This window comes from Panthera uncia, assembly GCF_023721935.1.
Source record: "Panthera uncia isolate 11264 chromosome C1 unlocalized genomic scaffold, Puncia_PCG_1.0 HiC_scaffold_3, whole genome shotgun sequence".
In the NCBI taxonomy this organism is placed as follows: Eukaryota; Metazoa; Chordata; class Mammalia; order Carnivora; family Felidae; genus Panthera; species Panthera uncia.
This window is the reverse complement of record NW_026057584.1, coordinates 51,687,623-51,705,763: the sequence shown is the minus strand read 5'-3', so window position 1 is coordinate 51,705,763 and position 18,141 is coordinate 51,687,623. Positions and strand designations below refer to the sequence as shown.

The window sequence follows — 18,141 nt, the reverse complement described above, 5'->3', positions numbered from 1 at the left end:
TGAAAAGGTGCTTGACAATAGACTAAGAAAGCTCTGTGCGGAAGGAAGGGAAATGCAAAGAATTCATGGATGGCCAGGATATAAAGGGAGTTTATGTATGGAAAGCGAAGGCTTTGAGAAAAGACTTGAGAACTAGAAGGGAATGGGAAAAGATTCAAACGAGCTGTTAGGATAAATGGGATAGGAATGAGTAAAAAGGTTGACAAACAGTGTTGAGTACCCTGCTGGGGTGGGATCACATATGGCAGAGAATAAATTAATTCTTTTCACTTAGTCAATGCCAGTATAGCCTTGAGCATCCACAGTTGAGGGCCAAGAAGCCCTAACCTATTTGATTTATAATTGGACTTTATACTTAAATTATCCAGATTAGCTGTTCAAAGAGCCCAAAAACAATGACTACTAACTACTTTGTACCCCAGCATGTAATGTGGTGCCTTTGTTGAGTTATTAGATGAATAATTTACAACCTTCCCATTCATGTATTTATTTTCTTTGTCAAACGCTTAGTTTTCTTAGTGTTTTTGCTGTCACCGGCCTTTGATAAGAAGAGCTGTGTGGGGGAAAGCTTATCTAAGCTATAAATAAGTCATGTTTTCATTTTCATAAATCAGACACTCCCATTGTCCCTTTTGTCACCTTTCTCTGCAACCACTCTGGCCGATGAAAAAATGGGGCGTTGAAGTTTATGTGAAAATATCACCATGGATGCTTCTTTCCTGAAGAATGAAAGTACATCTTATTGAATTAAGATATTCTCTCACAATAAATTATATTATCTACTTTACATTTTTAATTTGAAGTGATCATTTTTCTTGAAATCTATCAAGTTTATTGTGATTTTAAACGGCAGCCAGGGAAGTATAAGGCAGTGTTTCTGAAGGTGTGGCCTTTGAGTCACCTTTATGAGAATCACCTGTAATGCTTATGAGAAATGGAGTTTTCCAGGCCACACACCATCCAAATAGGAATCTATGGGTGCCAGGCCAGACATGTTCAGTAGTCATAGGGCTACGAGTGTTTCTTATCAAACTAAAATGTGGGCAGCGATGTTGTAGTTGAGTTTCAGGTTCGGAGTCAAACTAACCTGGTTCAAGTGGATCTACCATTTACTAGCTGAATGACCTTTTTAGAGAAGCCTTATCAGTTCTGTAAACCTCTTTCCTCATTGATAAGAAAGTAAAATCATACCTACTCTACAAGGTTGTTTTAAGATAAAATGCAGTGATACAAACTGAGGGCATAGCACAAAGCCTGGAATACATAAAGGTTCCTAACAGTTATTGTTGATAACACTGCTGTTGGCATACGTACAGGCTTTGATTAAAAAATAATAATAATAAAGTTAGGGCATCTGGTTGGCTCAGTCAGTTAAGCTTCGGACTCTTGATTTCGGCTCAGGTCATAATCTCACAGTTTGTGAGATCCTGCCCTGCCTCAGGCTCCATACTCACAGCAAGGAGCCTGCTTGGGAGTCTCTCCTCCCTCTGACCCTCTCTGGGTCACCTGCACATGCTTTCTCTCTCTCTCTCTCAAATGATAAAAAAAAAACATAAAAAAAATTTTTTAATTAAAAAAAAAAAGTTTTAGTTTGGTGATAAAATGAAATAGTGGCAAAGAATCCTAAACATTCTCCACGCATGTACTGGTTATTTGCCCAAAGTTTAATGTCTCTTTATGTCCCAAGAAAGCCGCTGATTGGGTCAGAAGTTGTTAGTTTCACGAGGTTTGAGGTGGCAAGGATGCCAGTGTAAGGTATAAGTCCCACATCTTTTGTACCAACTAGGAAAGTTACAGGCTGTTTCTGTTAGGTAAATGATAACTTGAGAAATTTTCAAATGAAAACTCTTAATTAACTTTTAGGCCCACAGTGAAGGGTTCTGAAAATTGCTTTGCATTATAACAAATTCTATGCTATCAGACAGAAATATGCCTCTCTCACCTAAAAGTCCCCTCTCCCTTGTTGGTAATAGTAAGCACACGTGACCACTCATTCTATACGTTCCCCTGAATATAACTCCACTGATACTAACGGTGTTCATGTGCCTCAGAGCTAGAAACCTGCTTTAGCTAAATGCATTTATTTCCTCAGTAAAGAACATGAGTTGTGAGGACTGTGGTAGCAGACTGCCTAGAGCAAACTATATAGCACACAGGCACACTCTGTCTCATGTCTTCATTAAGTGGAGGCTTCCCCCGAATGTCTAAATTCTCAGGACAATAAACTCCAATCAAATGGGCTTGCACTGCAAAATGATCAACAAGGATGGTTTTATCAAGATCACAAATCTAATAGCAGGTATTAGCCATCACATAGGCTGTTTCAAATCCAGCCTTTCATATAGATTACTGATACAAATGACACTGCTTCCCTTGTCTACCTCAGTCATGTGTCCCAGGCAAGTGGTGTAGCTTTTCCTGAGCAAGTGCATTCATATCAGTTAGGAATGCTTTTCACTGCAAGTAAGGATACTTGATGAATAGTGACTTAAACAAGGAAGGCACTTAATTGTTTTGCATAAGAAGCAGAAGGTGGTGGGGCGCCTGGGTGGCTCAGTCGGTTAAGCATCCGACTTCAGCTCAGGTCATGATCTCGCGGTTTGTGAGTTCGAGCCCCGCGTCGGGCTCTGTGCTGCCAGCTCAGAGCCTGGAGCCTGCTTCAGATTCTGTGTCCCCCTCTTTCTGCCCCTCCCCTGCTCATGCTTTGTCTCTCTCCCCAAAATAAATAAATATTAAAAATAAATAAAGCAGAAAGTGGCTGCAGATTAAATGGGCAGCTAGCAAAATGGGGACATGCATGGTTATCTTTCTAGTTCTCTCGGCTTTTCCCTCACGGTCACCCCATGGCTGTAGCAGCACCTAGATTCCCAACAAGAGAAAAGGGGCAAGAGTAAAATTCTGGGTCCACTTGAGGCTGCCTTTCTAGGAAGGGAAGCATCTTTACAGATTTCTTCTTCTGATTGAGACCTTGTCACATGCTCATCCCTGCACCTGTCCTGGTGGAAGGAGAATGGAATCATCATGACCATCCTAGATCAATCATAATTTATTCCCTGAAGCTAAACTAGGGGCTTCTCTTCTGCAATTTCAATGGAATACAGCCTTCTGCCTGAATAATCTGGGCTTCTTCTAGCAGCTAAGAAGGAAAATTACTGTTGGGTGGACAGTGGGCAATGCACAGCATCTGCCACTATGCTGTTTGTCCCCAAAAGAGCAAGTCTAACAAAATTGTCTGTTTTTAAAAAGGAGATGGTAGGAATATATGCTTCACTGATCTCAGAGTTTTAGAAAGATGAATTACATGCTTTATACATGAAAACATGCTAATTACTAACTGTATCTTCCAATCTGTGTTCTTAGGCTGTACCTCTTGGGACATCAATGAGTTTGCTCCTATTCAAATGCAATCTTCTTAAATGTCAGTTAACTGATATATTGTGGTTGATGAGAATTTTCCAGTATTTTCTTTTTTCCTGAAGTCAGTAGTAAAGAAAAAAAGAGGATGATTTGTCACATGGACCTATAGGCCACTTGCTGCAGGCTAGGTTTTTGTCAAAAATAAATGAGTCCTGTACCTTGACACAAGTACATTATCAGTTTACAGTTAGATTTTGTTCTAACATCTTGATTAAAAACACGTTAGCTATGAAGCATTAATTCATTCTATCAAGGCAAACTGCATTCATTATACTAAGACTTGAGGAGGATTTCTCATAAAATAAAATAATACTCAGGGAAAACAGAGCCTCGTGCTGAAATACATCATTTTTCTATCTTTCCTCTTTCACTTATTAAGTTATGATTCTGTATGTACACAGTACCTTGATTTGTTTAAATTATGTGGGTTCTCGGCTGCTTTGTAAATTTCAAGTGTGCATTATGCATGTTTTAATGAAGAATGAGCTACGATTCCCGGGGAAAGCTCTGGTTCAGCCTTGTCGCACTTCCAGATGTGCACCTGGTCCTTTATTATGTCTCACATAAAAAGCTGGTGGGTATCTCTCTGACGGCACCTTGTTAATGAATCAAGATACAGTAAGATGTATATTAAAAAAAAGAGTAGAATTGTAATTATGGTAATGTGGCAAAATAGCTTAAAAATGGAAAATAAACCAGGAGTATAGCCGCTGAAATGGGAACATTGTGTTTCTCTTTAATTTGCTGTTGTCTTGGAACCTAGCTGCTTATGCAGTACTTTCACCTTCTGTTGCTTGTCTAAGTGCCAACTTCTTTCCCAAAGGTGTTCAGTGACTAATGCTTTGGGTACAAGCCAGAATATTTTATAAATGTCTATTTCTAGGCAGCTCTTCTACAAGTCTTAATTAAACTTTAATGTCAAGCTGAAGTTTACTTTTAGAACCTCCTAGGCTCCTGTAGTTGTGACGGGACTGTAGAGCAGTGGGGGGTAATGTAGGACAGCCATGTTCTCCCACCTTCCCTCTCTGCCCTCTAACAGCTCCACCAAGCAGACGTGTACTTACGTAACGTAAAGGTTTACGCCATAAGAGTGATCAGTCACAGGCATTCCCTAAGATGGTGGGAAAAATGGAGCCTGCTGCCACAGAGTGGCATTCTCCCACCTGAAATGGTAGCCATGGTTTAGAGTGACTGTTTTGTTTAGTTGATACACATCCTTGCAGAAAAGCTCCAACTTCTCAAACCCAGGGGTTAGAAACTAGAGATGCTACGCATGAACATGTTCCTCATTCCCTTCTCCTCAATGTCTCCCGAACCAACCAAGGAATTATGAGGTCTGGGGCATTGTTTTCTCTGATGCTGCATCTGATGCCATCTGAAATAACAAAGCCTTTGTTATTGCCAGAATAATACAGATTTTAAATATAGTCCTATTATGTTGTATGCTTATTTTGAAACTAGTGGTATTTCTCAGTCAGGTTGGTCTGTGGTACAGCCAGCAAACTTTTTCCGTGAAGGGACAGATAGTAAATACTTTAGGCCCTGTGGGACAAAGGTCTGTCTCAGCTACTCACCTCTGCCATCATAGTGCAGAAGTGGCCACAGATGAAGGAGGATGGCTGTATTTCAGTAAACTTTTATTACAGAACCAGACGGGCCCAAATTTGGCCTGTAGGCAGTTTTTGAAACCGTACTCTATGGGATGTTGGCTTTTTACATGATAGTTCTGTGGTACATTTTTTTATTTATTGATACACTATAGTTCCCTATATTTTATTAAATATAGTTTTTTGGTATAATTTAAGATGGCTGCCAAACTTAACCAGATTTGGAGATTTTCAAGAGTTAATCCTGGATTAACAAACTATAGCGGTCTGCTCAGAGACAGACTAACCCAAAAGAATTATATTTATATGTTCACCAGAAGACTGTAATAGCTCCAGACTAGGACTGCCCAAATTCCCAATGATAATTGAATGGATAAATAAAATGTGGTATATTTACAAACTGCAATGTATACACCAGTGAGCATAAACAATTTAGAACTCCATGCATCAATAGAAATTAATGTTACAAGCAAAATTTTAAGTACAGAAAGCCTGATACTTAAAAATTCTCTGTGATTCCACTTACATGAAATAAAAAACTGGGCAAAGCCAGTCGATACTAATAAAAGGAAGATGATGGGTGGGGACAATAACTGGAAGGGAGGGGGCAGAATATCCTATTTCTTCTGCCGTTAATATGTCTTCTTGATGTGGGTGCTCCTTTCTTCAGTGCATTCAGTTTATAAAAATTACTGAGCTGTGCTCTTAGGATATGCATATTTTTCTCTTTGTACTATCGTGATAAGTAAGTGTAAAATGAAAAAATCAGGATGAGAGGGGAAGAATTTTTAGGTATAAGTGAACTGTCTAACTTCTTAGAGCTATACCATTTGAAGTTAAAGAGTACGGAGAAGTGTCTAAAATTGGCCCATTCCAAGGTTCATAAAAATAATTCTCAAAAATCATACTCTTTCCAGTATTGATCTTGCCATTAATGTATTGGTCAATTCAACAATTGTATTGCCACTACAATGTCAGTTGTGTGATGGGGTACAGATCATGTGAATGTAGTAGATGTTTACTTAATGAAACACTTAGAATTCACAGAACACAGAACCATGACTGTAACTTGGTAGAATTTATCATGATGAGTTAATGAACTTTTTACAAACATGTATCCAGCATTTTCTCCACTCTTTTCTTTAGTGTTACCCAGTCCTTTTTAAATGTTTGATACAGTTGTATACCACATATATTTTTTGAACACTAGTTATGTTTGCAGGCTCTGAGAAAACAGTGGTAATCATGATTTAGCATCTTCTGTCTAGGAGAACTTATTCTAGTGATGACAAAAGCCAAACCATGCGAAAATACTTCCTTATAGGGGTGCCCAGTGTGCTTTGGGAGAGGGAGAAGCTGCTTCTGTTAGAGAGAATGCAGTGCTGAGTGATAGGGGTTAGCACTGAGAATCCACGGGAAAAACTTCTGAGAACTAGTAACACTGACACTTCACTGAGTCTTGAACATGACCAAATCACCCAGAGACGTGAAGAGGGAAGGTGTTAAAGGCAGACAGAGAGCTTCACAGAAGGTACAGAATGCAGGTGTTTGGATACCTGTTTGCAGTTAAGTATAGCTCAAGCAAAGGAATGAGTTGTGCAGAGTAGTGAGGCCTCATGTGCTGTGCTAGTAAGTTAGCACTCTGTCTTGAAGGCGCTGAAGGACATTAAGTGGGCCTGTGACGTTATCAAGTTTGCTTTTTTTTTTTTTTCAATATATGAAGTTTATTGTCAAATTGGTTTCCATACAACACCCAGTGCTCATCCCAAAAGGTGCCCTCCTCAATACCCATCACCCACCCTCCCCTCCCCCCCACCCCCCATCAACCCTCAGTTTGTTCTCAGTTTTTAAGAGTCTCTTATACTTTTGCTCTCTCCCACTCTAATCTCCTTTTTTTTTTTCCTTCCCCTCCCCCATGGGTTTCTGTTAAGTTTCTCAGTTTGCTTTCTGTAAAGTGACCCTCCCTGGCAGTGTGAAAACTGGATTGGATAAGGAGGACTTGAGAAATCAGTTAAGGGTATAATCCACATTAAGTCATGTTCAATCATGAAGTTTTCATACCTTTATATTAAAAAAAAAAAAAAAAAAAAAAAAGTACTCCCAAAATTAAATCTAAATAATCAGAATGGCAGAAAAAAAAAGAAGCAACATGCCTTTGCTACCCTCAGGCAAAAGTGGTTCCTGCCTTGGTTTCCCAGAGCTGCTTATTCACAACTCCCTTCCATGTATTTATAATATTTGTTTAAATTTTGTTTATACATCTGTCCTTTACTATATATGCTCTATAAGGGTGGGAATTTATTTTTGTATCTGGAATAATGAATATCATGATTATATAGGAGCTTTCAATTACAGTTGATCATTCATGTGTCTTCACAGAATAAATTTTGAAACCTGTCCTTAAACTCTGTTCCCAGATACCGTTTGTTTGAAATCAATTCAGCAATAACTATTAAATGCAGACTATATGTTTAGTTTATCCAAACACTAATCTTCTATACAGATGTTGATTAGAATGATACAATGTAAACATGGGGAAACTTTCTCTCGTACTAGGTGAATATTTACCTTTCTAATTGTTAGGATTACCTTCACCTGATGCTTTGCCTTGGGTCACATCCTTCACTGGTTAAAAATTAATATCTAAGAATGTCTGTCTTTAAGGAGAGATTATAGAATCATTGTGTACAAGTTTTCTTTGACTCTTCTAATTCTCTAATTGGTAGAGAGACTGGGCTGTGCAGACATTTACCTTGAGACTTTAGAACATTCCTGCTGTGATACTTTGAATCAGTTCCTTAAGCCTCAGGTTTTTTATATATCAAGGTATTTTTCTGTGGATTTCGTGGACTGTGCATGAGCCAAACCTTCAGAGTAGTAATTATTACTATTACAGATGGTGACTGAGGCTTAAAAATGCTAAATGACCTCCTATAACCCAAAAGAATTAGGCCAGAGCCAGAACTTGAACTCACTCACACCTATGTCTAGATTCACAGCAACCTTCTCTTTCCAGTTCATGGGACAATGAAGCATGGCTGCAGTTCTGTGTTTAACTTGGTCTGGTTATTGGTAGAAGTAGCCAGCCTGCCTTAAGACATTGAAGGTAGTGCGACAGACTGTAGTGGCACCCACTTGCTGGGCCTAGCGGTCCTTTTCATGGGCTGTGCTCATTCCACCAAAACATCCTCTATTTTGGTGGAGGTAGTCTCTCTCTTCTCCTTTTCTCCTACTACTCCCCATTTCCCCCTTCGGTCTGGGCAACAGCTAGTTCAGTGTCTTTCCAAGGGTAAAGAAAGAAAAGAAATAAACATCTTCACTTTTGGAAAAAAAAATACTGTGAAATATGAGAAAAATCTGTTAAAGTATAGAAGAAGTGAAACAGAAAATGTAAAGCAGATTTGCTTAATTATAACTAATTAAAAATAACAAACTTCCTGGGTAATAGTTGGCTGAATTTATCTGAAACACGAGAAATTGAGTTCTTTCGAGCATGAATTTGCATCTACTTGCGTGAGATCATCTCCCCATGGTGTTTTTCTAAATTAGTACTGTATGTTCAGGATAAACGAGGAGATGGGATTTTTATTTCCCAAACAAGAACTAAATATTAACATCAATTTTCAGGCCACATGAAAATAAGACCTATCTTGCTGTTGGAAGTATGAAGACCTTGATGTTGAACGTGTCCTTGTTTAATGCTGGAGATGATGCGTACGAAACGACTCTGCACATCAGACTCCCCTCTGGTCTTTACTTCGTTAAGATTTTAGATCTGGTAAGTTTCAAAAACCACAGTCGCATTCGTTTTTTAAAGTGTAAATGGTATACTCCATTTCATCAATGTTATGCCTAAATATTTGGGGTAGATGCAGACTTATCACTCAAGCTTCCGTTGATTTTTGACACTTCGTTCATGCTCCTGATCAAAATGACAAGTTCCTTGGGATCTGAGATCAAAAGAGTTAGCTTCCTGCTTCCAAATGCTACTGTGTGAGAGACGCAACTGTCCAATTGTCCAAGCAAGCTGTTCGGGTGCCATTGCTTTTCTCACAGATGACATGCTCATTTGGTGCTACGATCCTGCTCTTCTTGGCTGGGGTCCCTGCACAGGCAATATTGGTCCTCTAAGCTGGGCTCCCATAGTTACTGCTCTTCATTTTAAGTTCACATGCTCAGTATTGTTCCCAAAGAACTTCCAACAAATACTGTACAACCAGCAGTCTTCCACAAATTCTGACATCTTGGTGCCAACCAGATCACAGGCAATTTCTCTTTTCCTACAAGAGTTTGAAGCACCTAGAGACCTGTTCTTACCACCATGCCTCAATCGTCAACACTTAAATCCATCATCCAGGCATTAATAAGGTTGATTTCAAAGGGAAAAGCCTGTCACTTTCTCTCTTGATGCCTATCTTATCCCTTAGCAAATGTATTCCTCTCTTATCCAGAGGCCATCTCTTCAAACCAAGGACATGTAGAGAGGTCTTTGACTCCTCAGAAATAAGTTACCCTTTTCTCTAGAGCATCGGCAGCCTATTTGCAATAGTATGAGAGAAAAGTCAAATATTCAGTGTATGTGATATGTTATATGGTATATATAGTACATATAGTATATATACATGTCTAGTGTATATACATCTACAGTATATAGCTAACAGTGTATATTTATATACATTTCTCTGAATATTTGACTATATATATCTAATTGTGATGACCGTTATTACAATTATATACTTTGTCACATTCTCACATCTCAGACAAGAGGGCCAATGAAATATGGACTTCCTTAATTCCTTGCTTCAAGGTTTTTCAAGGAACTGGATCTTGAATTAAATAGACAATACAAACAGGGATGAAAGCTACAGGTCCAGGAAGTATTCTGTGGAAAATTTACATGAGTATTAAAATATACCAATATATGTGTATCCATGTACACACATATTTATAAATTTTTATTTACATATTTATAAATTTTATTTTTATTTCTATTTATCCCCAAAGTAAACAGAAAAAAAAAGTCTTCCAGGAGAGCAAATTCTTCAGGGATGATTTTCTTTTAAAAAACCATTTTCTAACATATGTTATAAACTTCGGGTTTCCTTCTTACCTAAGCCAGTTGTTTCATTTTTCCTTTTAGGAAGAGAAACAAATAAACTGTGAAGTAACAGACAGTGCTGGCTTAGTAAAACTCGACTGCAGTGTTGGATATATATATGTAGATCACCTATCAAGGGTAAGCATTTAGCATGTTTTACTAACATGAATATAAAATATTTTCTATTTCTTCCATGTTTATGCCACATGCAAATATAAAATTTACCGTTATTATTTATTTGCTTAGAGCAAGCAGCTAAATGATGAAATAAAACTCCAACCAACTGGGCTTGAGATTTTTGAGATTGTGTTTATATTCTTGGCAATGTTCACTGAAAAAAAAATTTTTTTAAAAAGCGGGGGCACATGTTTGTGTCAAGATGGGCATGTGAATGTGTGGATCAGGATTCTGCTACCCTGTCTCACCCTTCTCCAACACTCCCCCCACCCCTCTCCACCCCAGGTGGTCCTATCTGCCAGGCATGTTACCTCTGCTATACAAAAAGGTGTTACTGGCAAGAGTCCTCACTCAAGTTGTTAAAGCATCTCTAATTTTGTCAGTCTGGACCTGCCTGTCTTTACATTTAGAGGCGGCTTTGTCTCTGAGTGTCACTTGTGGAAACGCTGGTGCTTTAAAATTGCCACAAACCCAACAGCGTCCCCATAGCCCACCGCCTAAGAGAGGGGTAATCTGTGCTTCCAGAACTTAGTCTCAAATCTGCATTCCACAGACCATAAACATTAAGGGAAATTAAAATTCAGATTATAAAAAATACTACTTCTACGTTTAAAAAAAATGGGCATGTCCCTCTCTGCGTTTTACAGATAGATATTAGCTTTCTCCTGGATGGGAGCTCACTCAGCAGAGCAGAAGAGGATCTCAACATCACAGTGCATGCCACCTGGTACGTTTCATTGTGAAAAAGAGAATTGTGCTAAAGGAAATGGACCCCTGACTTTAGGGTGTCGGTAGGGCGGGGGAGTTAGGGAGAATCATTGGAGCTGTGTTCCATTGTCTGGCGGAGAAAATTTCGCTTGTGTGATCTAAGGAAAAAAAAAATCTGTCTGTGGAGCAAATAACACTGTAAATAATGGGAGCAAATTTTTGCCAACCCTGTCATAAACATTTCTTACTACTGCATCTGCTTTTTTCTCCACTCCCCAAAGCCTCCAAGTATATTAGGTATACATGGTATGTGATTAGTTCTCTCTGAAGATGATTTTTATGCTTGATGGATTCTAACAGGGTGTCTTCTGTTTGCTTCTGTAGTGCAAATGAAGGAGAAATGGACAATCTGAAGCGTAACAAAGTGACTTTAGCAATACCTCTCAAGTATGAAGTCATGCTATCTGTTCATGGGTAAGTAAATACTAAGGCCTCCTATAAAGCTGAGAGCTGATTTTATTTTTTCATTTTTCAGATGTTGGTTTATTTTTGAGAAAGAGAGAATGAGCAGGCTTAACGCCATCAGTGCAGAGCCAGACACAGGGCTCTGTCTTACGAACCACGAGATCATGACCTGAGCTGAAATCAAGAGTCAGATGCTTAACTGACTGAGCCACCCAGGAACCCGGAAAGCAGATTTTAAATTCTGTTTCTTCTTACATTATTGGTCTAAAATATATTTAAGTTTTTTTAAGGAAAGATCCTATGCTGTTTCTGTCCCTTAGCCCAGACCTTAAGTGTTGCATTCCCTTGCTTATCTGTTCGTTATTTTCATGCACTCTATAATCATTACTGAGACTTCTTCAAACTAGCACCCAATTGGAGATTTATTATTGGAAAAGTCCCATAAGCCTCTAGCAGGTCATGCCCAACCTTTCAGTTTTATGCTGTGCAGGCCAGGGGCCCCAGTGTGGGGCAGCATTCAATTGGAATGAATCAAGCTCAGTGGCTATGGCAAGCGTGAAGTTCAGAGCAGCATAAGCTTGGTCAAATCACCACTCTCCAGAGCCCACATCTACTTCTGTGCCAAAACGATTGAGTTATGAGAGAGCCAGCTGCAAGGTGTTCCCTGTCCACTCTCCATACCCATAAATTATGGAGTTTCTCACTTGTGGCCTCGGAGCCAGCATTCACTGGTTCCCCGCAATGTTAGTGACTGATTGTGTGGACCTCCTCAGATCAAGAAGGAAATGTATGGAGAAAGATTTAAGGGGTATTGAGAAAACCTTTTGTGATTTTATTGGAAATGACTCAGGCTATTAGTCTTTAAAACCATTATTTTTAAAGGAATAGAAGATAGGAGGTACCAAACACACGGACTGATGAGCTTTTCTTGTTGCTGTAAATAAAACCATCGCCAATCATTTTTAATCACCCATAGAGATGGCATGTAATTATATAAAGAAAAAATGATGGGGCACTGGGTAGCTCAGTCGGTTAAGTGTCCAAGTTCGGTTGAGGTCATGAACATGACTTGTGAGTTCGAGCCCCACATCGGGCTCTGTGCTGACAGCTCAGAGCCTGAAGTTTGCTTCAGATTCTGTGTCTCCCTCTCTGCCCCTCCCTTGCTCATGCTCTGTCTCTCTCAAAAATAAACATTAAAAAAATTTTTTTAATAAAAATGGTGTCTGCAACTGAAAATATAGAGTATCAAGTTTGCGAGATAAAACAAGCAGAAGAAAGAGGAAGCCATTCAGGAGAGAATCTAGTGAGTCAGTGGGGAGCAGAGAAGAGCTGATGGCATATTCCTGGTTTTGAAGCCTCATCTCTCACCTCCTTTTCTTGATCCTCTTATGAGGAGTGTCCTCTACGTATGATTTTGGGCAAGAAATGTTCTTTGAGTATAAACTGCCTAAATCTATAGCATTTCAGTATTTCTGTGTAACCAGTCTTTAACGTGTATTACTTCACATTAGCTGACAAATGAGGGCAACTGCTAGAGTTGGGATTCCCAAGAAAAATACTTCTTAAAGGCCACTACTGATGTATATGTCTAATCACAGGCAAAAGAATGACAACCTTGTATTCTTAACCAAAAAGTTGACCATACTTACTGACGTTTGAACTGTTCTCCTACCTTGGGTTTCATTACAAATAGCCAGCAGGAATTGGATTATAGAAAGAACTCCAGGGCGCCTGAGTGGCTCAGTCAGTTTAGCGTCTGACTCTTGATTTCTGCTCAGGTCATGATCCCACAGTTGTGAGACTGAGCCCCATGTCAGGCTTTGCACTGATAGTGAGGAACCTGCTTGGGTTTCATTCATTCATTCATTCACTCACTCACTCTCTCTCCCCACCTCCCAAATAATGAAACTTAAAAAAAAAAGAACTCAAAAATAGGTAAAATAGGTTGATTTATAGGAAGATAATAGAATTGTAGGGAAAAGCTAAGAATTTGTCTCCTAATTGTCAAATTGATGTGAATCATTTGAGAACTAAGAGAAAAGGAATGGTCAGTGCTGGGAAGACAAACAGAGGATATTAGTGAGAAAGAGCACATGGCTTTCTGCTTTCATTACATTTCACTAAATTCTTATCTTACCAAGAAACCAAAAATATTCAGTGGTGCTTAGGAGGCATCTGTAGTTGGGAATATAGTCTTAAATGCCATATTTAAGAGAGATGCAATAATCCAGACCAAAGAGAAAGACTGTTGATAATACCCCATCAAGTAAGACAAATCAAATTTGAATTTGTTTCTTTCAGGTTTGTAAACCCAACTTCATTTGTGTATGGACCAAAGGAAGAAAATGAGCCTGAAACATGCATGTCAGAGAAAATGAACTTCACTTTTCATGTAAGAGAAGTTGATTGTTGGGATATTTGTAACAAACTGAGAGCTTGTTCCTGCTGTATCCTCCAGAGGACATCATATGCTGTGATATCCCTCAGCCCAGGACCCCCATGGCTGACAGCAGCACGGTTACTCATGGACTTTCCTCCTGGGCTCTTGCTTCCCCCTGCCACCCTCCCAACCCTTATCTCTATCCTGTTACTGAAGCCCACAATTCCTTACAATACAGTGGGAAGGAGCAAACAGAGGAATGGAGGTAACTGCTGAAACACACAAAGTTATGGGAGGAACTGCATCCACTCAAGATGCACACAGAGATCAGGATAGGTTGAGGTGTGAATCTGTGAACTCTCTTCTTGATTCAAGCTTTTATATAAGCGCTGACATTACCCAGTAAAGGAAGCTCTTACCTCCTGCATCTCCATTTAAGATCTGCTTGGTCAGCCTTTTAGGCCATAGGTAGATGGCCTGTTATAAGTGATGTGTCATTCATTAAATAATCTTTTTAAAAAGAGTATCATTATCCAAACATATTAATATAAAGCGAAACTTTTTAATGTTTACTGTCAAAGTTTTGATGCATCATGGATGGTGATAATTGGAGATAATGGCCACAAAAATATTTTTTGAACCAAAAGCACTGCCCAAACATTCTTAGAGCCATAGAACAATCTATAGAATGTCAGTGAGTCTAGATTTAGGTACATTAATATTTGGTAAGGCCATTTTTTTTTTTTTTTTTTGGTAAGGCAGTGCTTTTAAAAATGGATATCAGAATCACTTGAGGTGCTTTTTCAAAATGCAAATTCCTGGGCCCTGCCTCAGATTTAGAGAATGACCTTGGAATCCTACTGAGTCTACGTATACCCAACTTTATGTTATACTAATATACATCAGTGTTGAAAAATATAGCTCTCCACTTTGAAGTCCCAAGAAATGCTCCTGTCAGAGCCCAGTGGGAGTTTGTGCTCTGTTAAACTAAAACAGAAACTGCGCTAAACTCTAGAAGGTCTATTTATTAAGTTATAATTAATAGTTTTTTTTCCAGTTAAATTGCAGTGGAGTGACTGGGACTGGAGGTACTTTGAATCTCTAGGTTTGGTGAGGCTGTGCAAGTTTGAAAATGTTCTTAAAGGTCTCAACATTACTAGGCAAAGAAAGGTGAAGAATATTTTAGGTTAGACTGATCATTTGCAGGCATGAGGAAGATGTCGTCTGAGGGTCTGGGCAGTGCTGGTTACCCACTGCTTGAAACTGCCTTTTGCAAGTGCCCTGTGCCTCCAGGGCCTAGCAGTTTTCATAGGCCAGGTACATGTTTGTTCTTCCAGGTCATGTGCATTCTAAAGATTACTGCAGATCTATGAGTGATGCTGTTTCATTCAGATTCTGTGGAACATCAGATATTGTATTGGTTCCGTAGTTACACGCCCAGATGGCAATTATTTTGGCCCAATTTCCTTCTTCAGGGAGCTGCAATCCCGAGATTTATCAATAAAGAAATATCATCTACCTATGCATTATTCTTTATTCATTCATTTTGAGAGAGAGAGAAAGAGAGAGCAAGTGGGGGAGGGGCAGAAAGAGACATGGGGCTTGAACTCATGACCTGAGCTGAAACCAAGAGTCACATGCCTAACCGACTGAGCCATTCAGGTGCCCCATACCTATGCATTCTTTTTTTTTTTTTAATGTTTATTTATATTTGAGAGAGAGAGTGCAAGCAGGGGATGGGCAGAGAGAGAGGAGACATAGAATCTGAAGCAGGCTCTCAGCTGTCAGCACAGAGCCCAGAGCCAATGTGGGACTTGAACTCACGAACCGTGAGATCATGACCTGAGCCGAAGTTGGATGCTCAACCCACTGAGCCACCCGGGTGCCCCACCACGCGTTATTCTTAAAAGGCTAGATGTGCATTACTATTAAAACCCAATAACCTACCCCCTTCTGATTTTCTGAGTGTATCAGCAGCATCATTACTCTGAACTAAAATATATTCTTATTCGCTTACTGTGATGATGATTATCCTCTCAACAAAGTGATTTTGTGAAAATAAGACTGAGAATTAGAATACCTGAGGTTTGGTCCTAATTCTTGTCACTTTTTAACCATCTTAGGCACATCATTCACATCTCTGAGACTTTTCCTGAGCTGGAGGATAATAAAACATCAGCTCACCTCATGGGACGCTTGTGAGGATCAATCGATCATGGTTTTTTTAGACACATAATGTCCCATACAAATGTATGCTGTTGTCTTTTTCTTTAGACTAATCAATATCAAGGAGAGGGCTAGGAATAATGAATAAATTATTAGCAAACATTTTTAAAGTTCTGGATATGGATATTCTGTCTCCTTTTGCTATGCAACTGCCAACTGCAAACCACCAGCACTATAAATGTTGCATGAAACCCATGCCTCCCCCTGAAAAATCATTGATATCTGTACCTATGTTTATGAAAAATATTCTTAAGTTGCTAAAAGAAAAACTTTTCCTCCTTATCAGGTTATCAACACTGGCCATAGCATGGCTCCAAATGTTAGTGTGGAAATAATGGTACCAAATTCTTTTGCCCCCCAAACTGATCAGCTGTTCAACCTTTTGGATGTCCAGGTAAAAATGGGTTCCTTCCTTTAACCTAAGTAATATTGCTAAAATGGATATGTCTGTTAACGTGTTTGAGTCCCACTGTAAGCTGTGAATGCATCATGCAATTACTGAATATACTTTGAGTGTTATACATTACATAGAACTGTCAGGTCGTAGGGACTTCCGCATTTGACATATACGGTATAGAACAGAACTCTGCTCTACCATCTTCAGTGCGTTTTCTTTGTGAAATGGCCCTGTGGAAGTAATTGTTGGTGAAGTTCTCTATAAATCTTGAGGCTGCTGTTGGAAAATCAGTATTTCAGCCTTTTTTTAAAAAAAAATAATATTCTTATGTTGATGATTACATCAGAATTATTTTAGCTTACCATCTTCCAGACAACCAGCCAACAAATAAATCTGCTATGTAGATTCGAGATCTAATTTTAAAATTTACTTGAATTCCAGATTTAGACAGCAGGATATGCTGATATAACATGTTACTGTTTTGTGTCTAAAACAAAAGAAATTTTAATTTCATGGTAATGTCCAAATGTCCATTTTTTACATTGCCTTTAATTTCTGTAAGGTTAGGCCCTGTATCACTTTAGCATCTGTATCCCACCTTGTTAAAATGTCTCTGGGTTTTTGTGTTTGTGCCATAGAGACTTAATCTTTCCCAAATCTGTCCAAAAGATATTTTCACAATTCAGAGATACTTGATATATTTTAGAAAAGGTAACCAATTGGACCTTTCAAGACCGTGTAGCTTCTGCCGTTCTTTCCAATATGGAGTAACATTTTTCTGTCTTTATAGACTACTGCTGGAGATTGCCATTTTAAAAGTTATCAAAGAAAGTGTGCATTAGAGCAGGATAAAGGTCCCCTGGAGACCCTGAAAGACATCTTCAGATTCTTGTCAAAGACTGATAAGAAGCTATTGGTAAGTTTCATTTTCTTAGGTTGTAGGTTTTGCTTTCCAACACACAGAAGTGAAACCTTAAAACCAAGAACCACTGGGTTTGAACTGTCAGCTGAGTGTAGGAAAGAAACAAGTTAATACACTTGCATGGGAGGAATAGACATGATGGGAGAGATAGACCCAGGGTTAAATATACTATACAATTTCATTATTTATCTAAACCAATGCCTACTTCATGCCAGCCAGACATTGTTCCAGACCCTGTAGAAGGCCAAGATATAGTACTCAGCTGAGCAGACTTTGTGGCATAAGATTATCACTCCTTTCATATTAGTGAATTTATGAAAAAACAAACCCCCCAAGGAAGACATCTCACATTCAAATAATCCAAGTTTAACAAGGAATACGGAACATGTGACTTGGCAAGGCTCTGATTAGGAGTCTTTGTTGTAACTCTGTCTCAGAAGGTTAAGTTCCTAAGAATGAGACCACATGCTTCAAGTTCAAATACTTCTTGTTATAATTTATAAAACAAGCTCCACAAATGGGAGATGTTTAATTCCATGTAAAATATTTTAGTCGTCTTTAAAAAAGTTTTAATGTAGCTTTTTGGTATTTTTTTCAAGTTCTGCATAAAAGCTGATCCATACTGTTTAAGTCTTTTATGTAATTTTGGGAATATGGAAAGTGGAAAAGAAGCCAGTGTTCACATGCAGTTGGAAGGCCGCCCATCTCTTTCAGAAATGGTAAGTCTAAAATACAATGACAACT

The 18,141-nt window shown here is 38.9% G+C and overlaps 1 protein-coding gene across 2 annotated transcripts in view; it reads left to right on the top strand.

Annotated features, from left to right (window-relative positions):
- Positions 1-18,141, top strand: part of ITGA4 (integrin subunit alpha 4) — an 89,245-nt gene that overhangs the window by 67,836 nt on the left and 3,268 nt on the right. For both annotated transcript variants that reach the window (XM_049615411.1, XM_049615412.1), the window contains 8 exons: positions 8,652-8,802; positions 10,165-10,260; positions 10,947-11,026; positions 11,392-11,481; positions 13,774-13,864; positions 16,365-16,472; positions 17,266-17,391; positions 17,997-18,116. In XM_049615411.1, coding sequence (XP_049471368.1) covers positions 8,652-8,802; positions 10,165-10,260; positions 10,947-11,026; positions 11,392-11,481; positions 13,774-13,864; positions 16,365-16,472; positions 17,266-17,391; positions 17,997-18,116 — 862 coding nt within the window. The remainder of the gene's footprint in view (positions 1-8,651; positions 8,803-10,164; positions 10,261-10,946; positions 11,027-11,391; positions 11,482-13,773; positions 13,865-16,364; positions 16,473-17,265; positions 17,392-17,996; positions 18,117-18,141) is intronic.